We start from the raw sequence: 18,553 nt of genomic DNA on the forward strand, positions 1-18,553 counted from the left end.
GCGCACTAGGGTGGCACCGATGTAATTTCTGCTGTGGACGTTACTGCCGACAGACGCTGAGCCAATCAACGCCACCTAACTGTGTGAAGGGTACTGCTTGAGAAAATCTCCGGATCCAGACTGGCACCTGGGTAAATTCTAAGGTAAAGAATGTGCAACTAGAAGTCTCCATCAGACATATACAAATTAAATACCTGCTTCCTGCCACAGACCACCCTTCTTGACCCTACTTAAAGTCATGCTCTCAAGCTGACCTGGCACAGTGCTGACAGCAGTTCTCCAAGAGCTCCTGGTCAGCGCAGACTGATATCCCTAGGAGCCATGGTTATGTGCAGACCCTCCGTTGACAGGGAAGATAGTGGTTGCCACCCCCACATTGTCCCACCTCCTTTGCATGTGCACAGACCCATGAGAAGCAGGAGAAGGCGGGTATAATGGCAAACTAATGTTAAAGTAAATGCATGACTAATTAATATTGACCCTTTAATAACACAAATGATTTGCAACCAAAAGGAGTCTGCTGCACTTTACACAACTATGCTTTCCTAGCTCGGCTATCCTAGGCCCAGACTCTGGGCCTGACTTAGAAATCATCTGACGGGTTACTCCCTCACAACGGTGACAGATAGTCCGTCGGACAAAATGTAAAGCCTGTTAAACCCTATGGGATTTATATTTTGGTGGATGGGCTAAACGTCACCGTTGTGAAAGAGTAACCAATACGGCAATATCTAAATCAGGCCCTTACTTTTGAATCATAAACATGACCATGTATTCATTTCTCACCAACTTCACACGCAGCTAAATGGGCACTGAAACATTCTTGAATTTACCAAGTTCTGCAAACCTGTTTTCTCTCTATGGAAGCTCAAAAGGATGTTTTTCCTCTCAAATGTTGTGGTTTCCTCCATTCTTCCTGTCTGCCCTCAGTGGGCCACTTCATTTAATAAATTTGTCATTATTTTATCTATAACTAGATTTGTACTGTCACATCCAACAATGTTCAGTCAAAAGGGGACTGATTATCATTCAGTTTGAAGCTGATGTTAGGATGGTGCTAGGAAAGGTTGCATTTAATTCTGTATTGTGATTTGCTGACCTTGGGTAACAATTTGTTCACCTCATGCTGTCTGCCAGATATCCACTGTGTATTTACCCATAAAAGAGGGCTCATTTTAGAATGTTGTTTTCCTGGTTGTTAGAGAGCAGACTCAAACGGAATTATTGCATACTCTGGACTTAAAACAACTTGCAGATGTTCAAGCTGCATTTATTAGCTTGATGCTAGCTCTTAACTAGTGCTACCAACTGATTTCTGCAATTTTATTGAGCCTTATGCTAATTCCCTGTAAATGGTTTATTATTCATTAATCCTGATTTAAAACTAACCATATAAGCCCTCTGTAATCAAGTTAAATCTTTTATTAAACCTTCATGGCACCTATATTATAATTGTCACAAGAAGGTTTAATTCATCATGATCCGCTGAATAAACTTTGGCCACATTTCCTCATATGTTCTTGAAGGTAACACAGCGCCTGATCCTGCGTAGGTGCTTTATCTTTAGATTATCTGATAGGATACCATCTCGTCCATCATTATCCCACTTAAAACAGATCTCTCAAAACCTGGAAGAGGGGCAGGCACTTAACATGGTGTCACAGCAGGGTTAAGACCTACTATTTTATCACTGCTGTGAAGTGAGATCAATGCACAACCAGACTCCAGAGCTTATTCTAATGACTTCTAATGGGAAGTAGAAACCTACTGTAATTGCACTCCTTCTCCTCAGTCTTGTATCCTGGTACCTCCAGTGTGACGTCAGTCTTAGTGTGGAAGCCTCTTCTCTTTGTGCGACAAAGCTATCCAGTTGAGTCCATCTTCAGCACCAGCCTATTGCAGGCCCAGAACCAGGCTTTGTCAATAATTGTGATCACAGAGATGTCAACTGTGCAGCACCAGGCCAAGCCCCCAAACACAACTACCGCTATGAATACATTCTATAAACAGGCTTAAAGTTCACATGACATTAACATAATCATCAGCAAAATTGAACTATTGCACCTCACCGGGAGACGTCAGATTGATGGTGGCGTACTGCTGTCCCAACACTCCACACAACACGCTGCACTGGTAACATCCACATGCCACGCCTCGAGGTATGCTCAGTGTGTGACTGTCAGTTAGTTTATGGGATTCCGGCAACCTCCGTCCATCTCTGGCCCAAGCGATAGAAACACCACTTCCGGTGGAGTTGCAATAGAGAAGAACACCATTGTCTGAGGGAATGCGTGCAATGGAGACATTGCAAACAGGATCTGAAACAAACAATCAAATGGATTAATAAATGGCTAGCCATTGCAAATTGCTCACGTATAATCATGTTGTAAAAAATATATGCTTTCCTACTGATACTTATTCAATCAAGTTTCAAATAAATAACCTAGACCAGGGTTCTGCAAAGTCGGTCCTGGTAAGCCGGATCCATGCCAGATTTTCCAGAAATCTACATTTGTCTAAATGTGGATATGCTAAAAATCTGTTGCCTAAATGTGTATATGCTAAAAATCTGGCATGGATCTGGCTCTCCAGGACCGACTTTGCAGAACCCTGACCTAGACCAATAAAAGTCAAGCTTCCATCCCTAGTCCCACAACCTTCATCCTTCCAAAGTTGGTAACCGAGAGACATAACATATTAAAAGTGACAAGGAAATTCCACTAAACGGACACTACATGTATTGTACGGCAACCATGTGTCCAAATTTGTAGGGGGGTTGATCAGGTGATTGATTCATTTTTTTGTATAATGCAGACATTATCCCTGGGGGTGTTGGATTACATTACACATGACTTGTGAGGAAAGCATTAGCGTTTGCAAATCAAGAAATTTAGATTTCATGAGTAGTATAAAAAAGCTTCATAACATGCAAATGGAGGTATTTTTTGACAAACAAGATGTACAATTACACTGATATATATATATATATATATATATATATACTCAATGCAAAAAACAAAGGTTACACTGTAGTTACAGTTAAGAAAACTTCATTTATTCTTCTGTACAAACCAAACTTAAACTACAAAAACATTACAAACTCTAAAGTTCAAGTTATGCCTTAAACCTATAATTTATGTACAACCTTTACATTACTATACCACTATTGATTCTTTTTATACAAACCAAACTTAAAGTACACAAACATTTGAAATTCTAAATTCATACTTATACCTTTTTAGTTATATTTTAGGCAAAACATTCAAATTATTATAACTTGCAAACCTCCATTCACTGTGTTCTGAATAATAATGTGATTTGCGATGTCCCAAGTTTTGTTGTAAATGCTGTAATTTTATACGGTATAAGTGATATACAATGAAAGGGTATAAGCAGTGCATGGAGAAGGTGCAAGTTATAGAGCAAAGTTGAATAGCGTACAGTGGAGTGGCAGAGGGTGGACTGGCATAGACTGAAGTATGTAGTGTTTTTGTGGTAGTTTAAACATGTTGCATGAAAGTGTGTGACTGAATATAGATCATGGAGTGTAAATGGTGGAATTAGTATTAATGATATAGGTGTGAAAATACTTAGTCATATATTGTTCCGCGGCATTCAGCGTATCTTTTCGCTATATGATTGGCTAATGGCTGTCTATACAAAATATGAAAGGCAACCATGTAGTTTTCAGCACACTTTGTGTTTTGATTTAGTAATTTAGATATAGGTCGTTGGTAGATTTTATTGTCTTTCCCTTGGTACTCCATATATTTTTGTTTAAATATAAAGAAACCTCTAAATAATGTTTTCTCCCAATTACCCCTTTAATAAATCGTTAATAGGTAGGAAAAAATATAAAACCTAATACTTGCCTATATTTATGGCAGTAACCCAGAACACTGCCAAAGTCTACCTAAAACAACATGGCTGCCTTTAAATTTTGTAAAGACAGTCATTAATCAATCATAAAATGTGTTGTCATCGCTATGTACCCGCTGGACTTTCCTGAAATATTGTAAAACTTAAAAATTACTTACCTCTAGTAGAATAAAGGTTTATCTGCACACTAGAAATAAAATTTCACGGAAATCAGTTCAGCCATTTTTGCGTTATATCTAATACAAAAGTCTATGGAAAATGCAATGGTGGAAAAATGCGTTTTGGGACTCCTCTTTTTTTCTTTGCACCCTCTTGACCAATCACTGTGAAACTTTGCATCCTCTGCTTATGTACAGAAAGCTATAGGTCTGGAAAGTTTAGTGAAGATTCATCAAACGGGAGCAAAGTTATTAGCGAGCAAAATGTCAAGGAATTCCTACACCTACTAATCATAACTATAATTACAGAATGCCTTGCGCCACTCAGTAACATACTCTGTAGTTATAACTAGGGTGATCAGAGATAGAGATTTTTTGGAAATTTGTCCCTTAATAACTTTGCACCCGTTAGATGAATGTGCGCACATGTTTGCAGACCTGCTGCCTCCGTTTCATTTTGAAGGGACTGAAAGCTTTGCAGTGTTTAGTCAAAGGGATACAAAGAAAAAAAGGACAGTGGGTCCCAAAAACAGGCTTCAAATCCTACGCATTTTCAATAGTCTTTTGTATTTCATGGAATGCAAAAACCATCAGCTGGATTTTGCTTAAATCTGGCAGTGTTCCATAAAAGGGGGTGCAGATGATCCTTTGGGGTTGTGCAGGTAAGTAGAGTAAATAAATGTTAAGTTAAAAGGTTTTTTTTTTACTGATACGCATGGCCGCGGTAGTACCATGACACCCCCTTGTTCCATAACAATGACATGAGGGGGTCTGCAAGAGTACAGCAGGACACACAGCGTGAAAATGTATATATTGTTTTAGCTTTAGCTCCTGAGGGCCACCCTGTGCCCCCGCCTGCTCAAGTGTTAGAGGATCAAGGGGTCCCTACTTTGTCCACTTATACTAGTTTTTAGTAACAGATTCAAGTACGTCGTGACTCTCACGTGACCAACCGTTCAGATATACCTATTTTTTTATCACGTTCATGACCACACAAGCATCTATTTGAAACCAAATTTCTCAGTGAAGACTGAAAAGATTTACACCAAATTACGAAAAGCACACTTTCTGAGTAACATTCTAACTTTCTCTCAAATGCAGTGCAATTCTGTTTCACTGTTTTTCTGTACCAATGACAGACATTTCCTATGGGAATTAAAAAGAGAATTCTTGGCTCCCGCTTTACAGATCACTCGGAAACTTTCCAGGGAGAAGCTGGGGGTGGACTAACTTTTTTGAATACATATTAGGGTGCATTTAAAAATGCAGTGGTATCAAACCCATATTTCACAAGGTGAAGTGAAAAGCCTATTTTTTATTATGGGAGATAGACATCCTAATGACAGCCTCTGCAGAGTTTCAGCACTCACAATTGTTCAATTAGTAGCAGCTTCTTGAAAGCTAAAGCACGACTAGAACATTCGGATTTGAATCTGAACATTGCACAGCATGTTTGAATCATGTTTGAGATTTGTCATTCCTCACTTTTTGTTTATTCAACTTTCTGTTCATGAAAGCGAAACATTCTAATTGTAATCAGGGTCAATTGTTAATTCCTGGTTCAACAGCTACAATGTATTTTTTAAAATGTTAAGCCTGTTGTCTCCAGTTCCTGTAGTCTATAGTTCGAGTTAAGGTTTTTGTTAAAGATTCCCATGTTCGACAACAGCATTGCTTTCATCCTAACAGCACTAAAATAAATATGTGCTGCTAAAAATAACTAACAGGTACCTTCTGTAATGTTTATGTATGGATATATACATGTATGTATGTGGTATTTCTATAGCGAAACATAGCCAACAGCGAAGGTGCAAAATACAGAGTCAAATCAAAGATACACTCAGGATGTGGCTGGGGGGGAAACCTGGGTTCTGCGGATGGACGGGACTGTTACTTCATTGTGGTAGTTATCAATAGGTGACCCTTCAGATCTTTCCTATATTGAAAGAGGGTTAGGGTGTTTCTTATGGATACATGTTTCTTGTTTTGGAATCTGGATTCATAAATGGAGAAGGCCTGTGACCTTGCCCTTTCTATTTTTTGCGCTACTTCATTGCCAATGTGCAGCGCGTGGAGAGAAGGTGGTGAACTTATCGGCTAGACAGGGGTGTCAGTAGTGATGGCTTTTTTAGAAGACGCAGATGTTTTTGAAGATTGTGCAGGGTGACCAGGGAAGCCACTGGAGTTACATCAGGGCGGGGGTGATGTGGTGGTATTTCTTCTGGCACTTCTTGAGACACGCTCTGGCAACCAGGATGCCTTTAATGGGGTGGGGCATTGTGGAGTGGGGAAGGCAATGGAGCTGTTAGCTGCCCCACCCAGATGCAAGAGTACAAAGTCTTGAACAGCAGTTAAGAAGGAGGTTCCTGGGAGGAGTGATTTCAGTTTATTCAGAAGAGTCAAATGGTATCAGATGATCATGTTGTTTATTAGCAGAGTGTCTCCCGAGGTCGGTGTCCAGTGCAAATCTGATTACCTGGCATTGGGTGAAAGTTGGGTTTGGATCTGTCATGTTATCGAGCCAAGTTTGGATTGCAGTTAGTGAAAAGTAGGAATTCTTTCCAGATAGTGTTTAGGGATTTGCTGGACATCCAGGTCTAGCAAAGTTGTAGGCTGCATTTGAGGCACTGCATTCTGGAGGTATTAGACTTTCAACCTGAGTTCTGTACTGGTGGTGAACTTTAATACTGTTCTCAATGACTGCAGTACCACTGTGCACCATGGAGAGGTGGAGGATGGTAGGGGCCACAATGGAATTCTGGGAGTATCCTTAGGTGATATAGATCCTCTGAGCCCTGGAGGTGGGCTCATGTGAATGAACTAGTGTCATTTGGATAGGTAGGGGGATTCCAGTGATGGACGGTTCCAGTGAATCCCATTTGAGACTTCAAGGTGTGGCCGAGTACAGGATGATCAACATTGTCTAAGGTTGCTAAGAAGTCCAACAATATCAGCACACCGGATTACAATGGGTAGCAGTGGGTTACGATAAACACACATCCAGCTAAATACAAGGCAGTCCAGAGAAGAACTTGAGCTGAAGTAGTTGAGGAGTTATATGAATAATAGTGCTACTTTCAGAGCGCAACCCAAGTGTGGTTGAATGCTACACTCAACATAACTGTGAACTAGCCTGACCACACCGAGTCCACAATTAGAGTAAAGAGTGGTGTATTATCAACCAGCCACACTTTACTGTGGGTCAAGTCAACTATTTTTTTGAGTCCTTGGAAATCCAGCTGGGAACCACAACAGTTGTGACCTTGTTACTACAAGTCCACCCATAAATTTTGTGGGACAACTTTATTCCAATGACTGTTCCTTGGAACTACGATATTTACCATCCAATTACCTCACCTCATCTGACATTGACCATTCAATAATTATCACTTCTCCTGTTAGGTGTATTTGTGAGCAAGAAGTTACTGAAATAAACTTGACCCTCTTATTTCTCGATTTAGACACAAATCTTGAAAAGGTGCTTACACAAATCATGTTTTAGCTCTATTATCTTCTTTTGAAGTATTCGACTGTATAGGCATCTGGTCGCAGAACTCCAAACTGTATCCTAAGAAGTATTCAATTGAACCAATAGCTTCTCACAGTATTATATAGCTGGTTTTGTTTTTTGTGAACTTTACTGTACACACAGCTACATCAGCTAAGAACACTGAGTTTATTTGAAAAAACAATTTCTAGAGGACTCAAATAGCTAACTTGACCCACAGTATTTCGTGTGGATGACTGAAAATAACACCACTCTGCACTCAAACCTGGGTATCTGTGTGCTCAAGGCCACTTCACAGTATCAGGACTCACCTTGCCCTGTCGTGAACAGCGCATTGCTATAGGATTTGTAGCAGTCGTCATTCTGAAGTATGACCTGCTGGATTAGTAGTCATTCAGGAGATGGTTGGTGATAATGTGATCTTCTGAGATGTCTGCTGACTGCTTTTTGAATGATCCTGTTGGTGAAGGGTTGGTGATGAGAGAGGCCTATGGCCTGTTGGAGGCGGATAGGCTGATGTATCATCAGGTCCGGCACTGGGCTCTCCTGCCGGCGAACAAAGCATTAATAGATAGGCCTCTTAAGCCATTTGAGAAATGGCTGTTCCTAAAGAAGGATGATAAAAGAGTCATTTCAGAACTTTATCGGCTTATGCAGGGTGAGAAGCGCCCGCCTAAGTCAAGGGGACAGTTCAGATGGGAGAGGGAGCTAGAGAGAGAATTTTCAGATGAGGAATGGGACAACATATTCTATAGAATACACCACACAGCATATAATACAACAGGGACAGAGACATCATATAAAGTTGCTTCATACTGGTATTACACCCCAGCACGGATACATGCATGGGACCATGATAAGTCGGATCTTTGCTGGAGGGTGTGTGGAGCTACAGGCACACTTGTGCATTTGCTTTGGAATTGCCACAAGCTACATCGTTACTGGGAAAACATTATAGATGATATTGATGCAGCGCTCCAGGTTAAGATTCCTAGATTCCCATTGTATATTTTGTTGGGGCTGCCCAATCCCCTTTCCTTTCCTTTAAGATCTTTAAAAGGGGGGCAGATGGCCCTGGCACTTAACGCAGCGCTGCAGCTGGTTCTAGCTCTCTGGGGTACAGATAGGGTCCCGACGCGTGTCTCATCGCTCCAGAAGCGGTGGTTTATCCTTGCCATGGAGAAACTCACACTAGCCTCCCAGCAGCGGATAGGTGATCTGAGTGTGTTGTGGAAACCGTTCCTTCAGATCCTCTCTGCAGAATTTACTGTGCTGACATGCTCGACTTACCTGCAAGTTTTGAGGCTGATTTGAATTTTTGGTCAGAGTGCTGTTGGGAAGTTTGCTGGGGGGGCTGAGTTTGGACGAGGCAAGGGGTTGAGGACTGGCGAGACAGGACGATGACATGATCTCTCGGAGGGAGGCATTGTTGGTGTGTTTTCATTTACATATTTGTGTGGTTCTCATCTGCGGGACTAGCACCCTGAAAGACTATTGGGCGTGGCCAGTTGGTTCAGGGCTTTGCAAGGAGAGGGCGGTGCTGGTAGGTCCCCTTGGGCATGACTTTGGGGCGTATTGGAGGGACTTTTGTTTGTAGATTTGGAATTGCTACTGTGCTGATGCATTTTATCTCATGTCCTGCGATGAGCTGTATTTTGTATGTTTATACTTTTTTAAAAACAATAAACAGATTTGATCCATAAAATGACACTGGCATCGATTTCGCAGTACAGAACAACTCTTGCACTACTTTGGAAAAAAATAATTTGTGCAATCAATGTATTCTGGAAATGTCGGTGCAGTACTGTTAATCACTTTAGTGCTTGTTGTCTGGAGTTATAAAAAACTTAAAACTAAGTAAATGAAATATGAGCAACCCTTCCAAAAAGAGATATTAGAGACATTCAGAGCAACCATGAGTTAATGTGTGCTGTACAAGGTGCTTTAATGCACGCGCCTCTTCCTCCTCCAGTGAATCCTTGGGCACAGTGTTGGACTGTCTAGACACACTGTATTGCATCACCACGAAGAAACAGAACACTTTATTGCATGAGGTCTCTGCATAGATAGCGATGGGAGGCCTTCGGGTAGCTATGCGCTCTATAAATTTTCATAACATAACATAATTTGCAATTTCAACTTGCGTACGCGGCCTCGGAGCTCAGCAGCAAACACGCACTTCATCAAGAGCGGCACGAGCCAAAGAACAGGGCATTTGTATAAATTACTCTTCATGAGTGGGCTGGGGCATCTTAAAAATTGTTCATTTTAACAAGCTGTATTGAATAAAAGGTAAACCTGGAGGTGGGAAGAAAACTTCATTCCCAATACACCAGATTTTCAGGCCTTCCTGCTTTAGGCAGTGATATACATCATCACTGGGGGCTGGCCCAAGGCTGCCTCCTGACCTCCTCCTCTGAAAGTGCCAGCACTGCAAGAAAGAAGGAAAGGGCTCCACTGGAGGTGGGGTGCCCTCTACAGGGAGCTGGTAGACATCTCCTAGGCAGTTCATGGCCCTGAGAACACTATAGCCCTCATTTTAACCCTGGCGGTCGGTGACCGCCAGAGTTAAAGTGGCGGTAGGGCCACCAACAGACTGGCGGTACTTCCAGCCATATCATGACCGTAGCGGAAGCGCCACGGTCATACTGCGGGGGCCGGCGGTATACCATCATGGCAGTCCCGCGGTTGTAATCCACAAGGGCAGCGCTGCCCTGGGGATTTGGACTCCCCTTACCACCAGCCTGCCCATGGCAGTAAACACCGCCATGGAAAGTCTGGCGGTACGGGGACTCTAGGGGTTCCCTGGGGGTCCCTGCACTCCCCATGGCATGGGCAGTGCAGGGGCCCCCAGACACAGCCCCATCGCGATTTTCACTGTCTCCTTGGCAGACAATGAAGAGCGCGACGGGTGCTGCTGCACCCGCCGCACCGCCACATTGCCGCCGGCTAGATTTGGAGCCGGCTGCAATGTTACGGCCCTGCAGGGATGTTAAAATGCAGCCGGCCATTTTCAGGCCGCATAGACGGCCTGTTGGCGGTTTAATATTGGACAATGTTGAAATGAGGGCCTATGTAAGGGGATGACATACTCTTTGTTCAGATATTTTCAGTTTGTATACAGAGCTAGCACACACTTTGAGGCTTAATTCTGGAAATTCATTTTAGAACTCAGACCTAGCAGAAGGTAGGATAACGAGAGAGAAGAATAGTCAAGGTCATAAAGACAAGTCTTTCCAGAAAGGAAGATGGCTGTCCTTGGCTTGGAGGTGATGAGGGAGGAAGTTCCAGTATTTAGGGCCCAGCCCTAAGGAGGAGACGGCACAGCCTCCTGGAGTGACAGATTCTGGGACCTTCCTGTAGAGGTGAAGAAGAGGAGCACTGGGATGAGTGGTTGCCTAAGGATAGATTCTGTCCTGAAGGCATTGAGGGCCACTGTCATCATGGGCTTTATGGCACAGGCAGAGAATTTTGAAAACCATGGGTCAGATTTAAGAAAAGTGGCGCTGCACTGGGTTTTCTTGCATCCCTAATGCCACCATGTGTGCACCGTATCTAAGATATGGCGCTTCATGGCAGAAGTTAGGGAACTAGCATCAACATTTTTTACTCTAGTTCGGAGCTTTGCAGGAATAGCAAACAAAAATGTTGACGCTAATCCTGTGAAGCCCATTGAGGCCCTATGTAAACAATGGTGTGCCTCCTTTTAACGCCTGCTCTCAGTAGGCTTTAAAAGTGCTGAAATAAATTACACAAAGAAATCTCTTAGATTTCTTTGCGGCATTTTTTAGCCCCCCCACCCCAACGGGGGGAACACCCTCTTTGCATACATTATCTCTGGTACAGGCATCATATAGCGCAAACGGTTACAAAGTGGCACAATGCATGCATTGCGCCACTTTGTAAATTTGCCGTGGGGAAAAGGCCACCTTTGCGCCGCCTTAGCATCGACAAAATGATGCTAAGGTGGAGCTAGGCCCTCTTAAATCAGCACCAATATTTTTGGCAACAGGCAACCAATGGAGTTCAGTTCGACACTCGCTGATAGAAAAGGGGTGCGGCGAGGTGTTGAAGATGAGCTGAACAGCAGCATTTTAGATCATTTGAAGTTTGTAAGTGTGATCCTAAGGGAGCCCAAGAAAGAGAGATTTAACAATCATGGCTGCACAGGATCATGGCCTGTACAACAGACTTCCTTAGCTTAGTGAGCAATAAGGGAAGAATTTTCCTATGAAGGTGCCTGAAGCGAGTGGTCACAATACATTTAATGTGAAGAGACAAAACGAAATGGAGAAAGATGGATCAAAGATGCCAACCAGATTTTGCACCTTGTCAGTGGGCAGAGGTGTAGGGCTCAAGTCAGATGCCACCAGTTCTATGGCTGGATGGAATGGGACTAGACAAATAAGAGAACTTCAGAAGAGACGTTTAAGCCATGGGCAAAGCGGGCAACTGCCCAGAGCTGCCACCTTCCAAGGGGCCCAGTGGAAAGTGATCACTTTCCCGATTCGACCTCCGTCATTCCTATTTCTCTATCAAAGCCCTTCTCCCTCTCTGCCTACCTCTGTCTCTCTACTGTGTGTCATTTTAATGTTGATGTCCATGGAAGGACATATTTCAACTGTGTTTCTAAGACCATGCTAAAGGTTAACATATCATTCAGTATTATTTGGCATCAGAAGGGATTGAATTACCAAGAAATGGGTAATAAAATTAAAATGTTTTTCATGCAAGGGGCTCTAAATATATCTTGCCTGGGGCCCCCAAAATCCTCAAGAAGACACTGAACTTCAGTCTTATCAGAATTGAGTTTGAGACAGTTGTGTTTCATCCTGTTTCAATCAATCAATCAATCAATCAGCATATGTGGAGCGTGGCTACTCACCCGTGAGGTTGTCAAGGCGCTGCTACAGCAGAAAGAGAAAGAGAGAAGTTGTTGTTATGATGAGTGTTTTTGTCAAGTCTGAGAAGGATCTGAGTATTGTCTGTGTAGGATGTATGGTGAAAACCATCAGACTGGCCGGAGGGGAGACGTAAATGTTAGAGACTCTGGGGCTTAATAGTGAGCCCCGAGGAAGCCCACAGGAGAGAGGCTTAGGCTGTGGTCTGTAAAGAGACAGGGTGACCGACTGGCTTCAGTTAGTCAGAAAGGAAGTGAACTAGTTAGGGGGCAACAGCCATAATTCCATCTGTTGGAAGACAGTGTAAAATCATGCAGTGTGACCGCATATGGAACGTGGCCAACCAAGGTTGTGTGTCTGCCCTTGTTGAGGATCATACTGAGATTGTCGGCCACATCCAGAGGGCTGCTCCAGACTGTACAGTCCTAATGTACTTACTTTATACGTAGTAGGGAATTATCTTGGATAAAATCCAGGTGCAATTTTTTTATGTTTTTTTTAAATGAAGGAAAATTAAGCCTATTTACATGCCATATGTTCTGATATGTGCTTTAGTCACACGTCCAATGTCAGACGTGGCTTTTCACCACTGAGCTGAAACCAAAGATGGCGTGTGACCGTTGCAGTATTGTGTCATGTATGTACAATTTAGAAACTACCAATTTAGGGCTTGATTTAGAGTTTGGCGGACAGGTTACTCTGTCACAAAGGTGACAGATATACCGCCTGCCACATTACGATTCCATTATATCATATGGAGATCATAATACGGCAGACAGGATAGACGTCACATTTGTGACTGAGTAACATGTCCACCAAACTCTAATCATTGTAGGAGGCTGGCCTGGCTTATAGTGGGTACCTTGTGGTACTTACACCTTGTGCCAGGTCCAGTTATCCCTTATTAGTAGATTAGTAGTGTTCTAGCAGCTTAGGCTGATAGAAGGTAGCTATGGCAAAGCAGCTTAGGCTGAACTAGGAGACATGCAAAGCTCCTACTATAGCACTTATATCATATAGCACTATATCATAAGAATACACAATACTCAGAGTTACTAAAAATCAAGGTACTTTATTTTAGTGACAATATGCCAAAAGTATCTCAGAGGATACCCTCACTTAGGAGGGAAGTAATATACACAAATTACATGCACACAAACCAAAATCAGGTAAGTAACAGTCTAAAAAGTAGTGCAAACAATGTAGAATCACAATAGGATGCAATAGGTAGAAATAGGCCTAGGGGCAACACAAACCATATACTCCAAAAGTGGAATGCGAATCACGAATGGACCCCAGGCCTACGGTAGGTTGTAGAGGGTCGCTGGGACTGTTAGAAAACACTAAAGGTGTCCAAGATACCAAACCCCAAGACCCTGAAAAGTAGGAGTAAATTTACCCTACTACCCCAGAAAGACAGTATAGTCAAGATAGGGGATTCTGTAAGAACCACAACTGCCAGCAAAACACTGAAGACGGATTCCTGGACCTGAGGACCTGTAAAGGAAGGGGACCAAGTCCAAGAGTCACGCAAGTGTCCAGGGGGGCAGGAGCCCACTAAACCCCTGATGAAGGTGCAAAAGGGCTGCCTCTGGGTGAAAGAAGCCGAAGATTCTGCAACAACGGAAGGTGCCAGGAACTTCTACTTTGGTCAGAAGATGTCCCACGGCCTGCTGGAGGATGCATGAGTGTTTCCATACAGAAATAGCGCAAACAAGGCTTGATAGCTGCAAGAGTCGCGGTTGAGGATTTTGGGTGCTGATGGGGCCCAGGAAGGACCAGGAGGTCGCCCCTTGGAGGAGGAGACAGAGGGAGCGCTCAGAAACTCAGAGAGCCCCCACAGAAGTACCGGAACAGGCACTTAGAAGATCTGAGGACAGCGTCGACTCAGAGTCACAAAGGAGGGTCCCACGACGTTGGAGTCCAACTCAGTGAGTTGGGCAATACAGGACGGAGTGCTGGGGACCTGGGCTAGGCTGTGCACAAAGGAAGTCTTGGAAAAGTGCTCAGAAGCCCGAGCAGCTGCAGTTCACGCAGTACACAGGATTACTGTCTGGCATGGGGAGGCAAGGACTTACCTCTACCAAATTTGGACAGAAGGGCCACTGGACTGTGGGAGACACTTGGGCCCAGCTACTGTGTTCCAGGGACTACGCTCGTCAGGATGGGAGAGGACCCAGAGGACCGGTGATGCAGAAGTTTGGTGCCTGCGTTAGCAGGGGGAAGATTCCATCGACCCACGGGAGATTTCTTCTTGGCTTCCAGTGCAGGTTGAAGGCAGACTGCCCTCAGAACATGCAACACCAGGAAACATTCGTCAGGATGAGGCGCTACAATGTTGCTGGTAGTCTTCTTGCTACTTTGTTGCAGTTTTGCAGGTGTCCTGGAGCAGTCAGCGGTCGATCCATGGCAGAAGTCAAAGAGGGAAGTGCAGAGGAACTGTGGTGAGCTCTTGCATTCGTTATCTGAGGAATAGCCCAGAGGAGAGACCCTAAATAGCCCAGAAAGGAGGATTGGCTACTGAGAAGGGTAAGCACCTATCAGGAGGGGTCTCTGACGTCACCTGCTGGCACTGGCCACTCAGAGCTGTCCATTGTGCCCCAACACCTCTGTATCCAAGATGGCAGAGGTCTGGGACACACTGGAGGAGCTCTGGGCACCTCCCCTGGGAGGTGCTGGTCAGGGGAGTGGTCACTCCCCTTTCCTTTGTCCAGTTTCGCGCCAGAGCAGGGCTGGGGGATCCCTGAACCGGTGTAGACTGGCTTATGCAGAGATGGGCACCATCTGTGCCCATCAAAGCATTTCCAGAGGCTGAGGGATGCTACTCCTCCCCAACCCTTCACATCTATTTCCAAAGGGAGAGGGTGTAACACCCTCTCTCAGAGGAAATTCTTTGTTCTGCCTTCCTGGGACCAATCTGCCCAGGCCCTAGGGGGGCAGAAACGTATCTGAGGGGTTGGCAGCAGCAGCAGCTGCAGTGGAGACCCCGGATAGGCAGTTTGGCAGTACCCGAGTTCTGTGCTAGAAACCCAGGGATGCATGGAATTGTCCCCCCAATACCAAAATGGTATTGGGGGGACAATTCCATGATCCTAGACATATTACATGGCCATGTTCGGAGTTACCATGGTGACGCTACATATAGGTATTGACCTATATGTAGTGCATGCGTGTAATGGTGTCCCCGCACTCACAAAGTCCGGGGAAAATGCCCTGAACCAAGTGAGGGTTAGACATATAGGTGACTTATAAGTTACTTATGTGCAGTGAAAATGACTGTGCGGGGACGTTATTTCACTCAGTGGCAGTGGCAGTTCTGTGTAAGAACTGTCTGAGCTCCCTATGGGTGGCAAAAGAAATGCTGCAGCCCATAGGGATTTTCTGGAACCCCAATACCCTGGGTACCTAGGTACCATATACAAGGGATTTATAAGGGTGTTCCAGTGTGCCAATGAGAATTGGTAAAATTAGTCACTAGCCTGTAGTGACAATTTTAACAGCAAGAGAGAGCATAAACACTGAGGTTCTGGTTAGAAGAGCCTCAGTGATACAGTTAGGCACCACACAGGGAACACATACAGGGCATACATTAAGAGCACTGGGGGCCTGACTAGCAGGATACCAGTGACGCACAGGCAAAAACAAACATACATACAGTGGAAATGGGGGTAACATGCCAGGCAAGATGGTACTTTCCTACAATCATGCCCTAAGTAGTAATCACCAAGGCAGAAAAAGATACAACAAGTTCTGGTTTGCAGAGATGAGGTCTATCATACTGATGTTGGTAACGCTCTGTGTTATTTGTAAAGTGCTGTGCGTGAGACATGGTAATTCGCTCCCTGAAGTAAATTCAAGCCTCTTCCAAATACTATATTTCCAGTTACACATTCACAAACATCACAGCGATGTTTGAGAATATTGGACACACAAGAATAAATCTGATATTAATACCAAGTCTCATCTACATTTGAACCACTTGGGCACCCAACAGAGGAGTTCAGAAAGGTGTGAAATAAAGAACAATCTTCACTGTATAGAACTATATAGAATAGTGAAAAACATTACAAAAAATGCTACGTTACTAGTGTTTATAGACAATCAGCGCAATGTTTGTGAATGACAAAACTTCGCTTTGTCAAGCACAGCATATGGACCTGCCACAGTGATCTAAAAAAAGACAGCAAGACCGTCAATGACTCAACTGTGTTGGTATCCTCGCATGGTGTTCTGAGATCTAAAGTTATCAGCAGTTTGTTTTTGCAAACAATGCCACCATAATGTAATGTTCAGTGATGCCTTGTCATTGTTGTTGTGCCCATATTGCACCTTCAGAGTTTACCACGATTATGAACATCACCACAATTACTCTTTCTGCATACGTACGGTCTGTGCCATCGAAAGGTTTAAAGATTTGCTGTAACCCAGTCCTAGGTAGTCGAGAGTGACCAGCTTTGTATGGGTGCTTCGTTGTTCCACCAGAGGCGCTCATTATCCAAAGTTACCCTCTTCTGGAACCCTTAGTCTGGAAAAACTTCTCCACATCCATGAGAAGCTCCCAAACGCTGCCCCAGTTTAGGAAAGATCTGAAGACACTCCTCTTTAAAGTACACTACACAGCAATATATATCTCATATAAACCACCCATAAAACATCTGCTTCTCCTATCGTCCACTAGTCTTTGATCCTGCAAAGCGCTCAACTGCCTTTAGGCACTAACGTCTGGCTGTGCGACACAAGTATGGTAGGACATGGACTTTTAAGTTTTAAGGTATACATGACCTGGTAGTGAAAAACTCTCATATTCGTTTTTCGCTACTACAAGGCCTATCTCTCCCATAGAGTAACATTGGAGTTGGCTAATTACATTTTATAAAGTGCCATGCTGACCTGCAGCCCTCTTGTCTGGAGAGGAAGAGCTGGACCTGGAACCCATCTTGAGCCCAGGACCCCAGAGTGACTGAAAGGGCTAGTCTGCTGGCCTCTTCAAGGGCATAACAGACTCCCCACAGCTCCTGGACCTGTCTTCAATGAGTTCCTAAACCCCAGGAGGTATCCCTCAGGTCCTGGACCCTTGGTGTGACTCAGTGGGCTCTTAATTCAAGCTTTTGGACTCTTCACAAACGGGCCTGTTTGCACCGGAGCCACGCTCCTCGCACGGAAAATCAGTGTGAGCCACCGCTAGTCCGTCTCTTTGCACAGCAAGCATCGATTGCCACAGAGGACAGCCAATGAGAAGCACCAGTCCACTCATCCTCGACGCCTGGACGGCTCTTCACGCCATACTGACCACTGCAGCAACACTCTACTTCCTTCTGGAGCCTTTCTTCAATGCGAACGGGACTCTTGGCACAAAACTTGAGGAGGTAAACTTCAGCGGGACAAATCTAGGACTGTCCAGTCCAGAACCAGCAGATGGCCACAGTTGTCTCTATGTTTTTAGGCGCTATACTGCAATTTATTTCTTTTTAAATTCATAACTCCTGTTCTACTAATTGGATTTTTGTCATATTGGTCTATTTTTCTAACCACGTGTGGGTGACTGTGTGGTGTTTTCACTGTTTTACTATTTGAAGTGTTGTACAAATACTTTACACATTGCCTCTAAGTTAAGCGTGACTGCTCTGTGCCAAGCTACCAGGGGGGGTGAGCATAGGTTCATTTGGGGTTTGCTTGTGCCTTACCCTGACTAGGATGGTGGTTGCCACTTGACCATGGCTCACACCCCAGCCCACCAGTAACCCAATCTGTAGCTACAACAATGGCTGGAGTGCACTTCACTAATATGTAAAGCTGCCAATATCTAACAAAACAACAACTACTTTTCCACAACAATACTCCAACTTACCACTACAAACAAATGCAGATATCTGCAAATCGCCGTGGGAGAGCTGACATGGAGCGGGAAAACTAGCTAACATTGGCTGGAGCAAAACCAAACAAAGTAGCCAATACTTTGCTTCAAGCTCTAAGGCGATGGACTTTGCTTAACGCAAACTATATAGTAACTATAATTTGAGGTGGGTGAGTGCCAGGTGACAGTGAAGAAGATGGTTGACCATGCGAATGAGAGGCTGGAAAAAGGGGAAATGAAAGCAGCAGGATTG

The 18,553-nt window shown here is 44.1% G+C and overlaps 1 protein-coding gene across 1 annotated transcript in view; it reads right to left on the reverse strand.

Moving 5' to 3' along the window:
• LOC138255715 (uncharacterized) overlaps positions 1-18,553 on the reverse strand; it is a 359,027-nt gene that overhangs the window by 288,834 nt on the left and 51,640 nt on the right. The window contains exon 3 of the mRNA XM_069205843.1: positions 2,070-2,318. Within this exon, the coding sequence (XP_069061944.1) occupies positions 2,070-2,318 (249 nt within the window). The remainder of the gene's footprint in view (positions 1-2,069; positions 2,319-18,553) is intronic.

This window comes from Pleurodeles waltl, chromosome 1_1 (genome assembly GCF_031143425.1).
Source record: "Pleurodeles waltl isolate 20211129_DDA chromosome 1_1, aPleWal1.hap1.20221129, whole genome shotgun sequence".
Classification (NCBI taxonomy): domain Eukaryota; kingdom Metazoa; phylum Chordata; class Amphibia; order Caudata; family Salamandridae; genus Pleurodeles; species Pleurodeles waltl.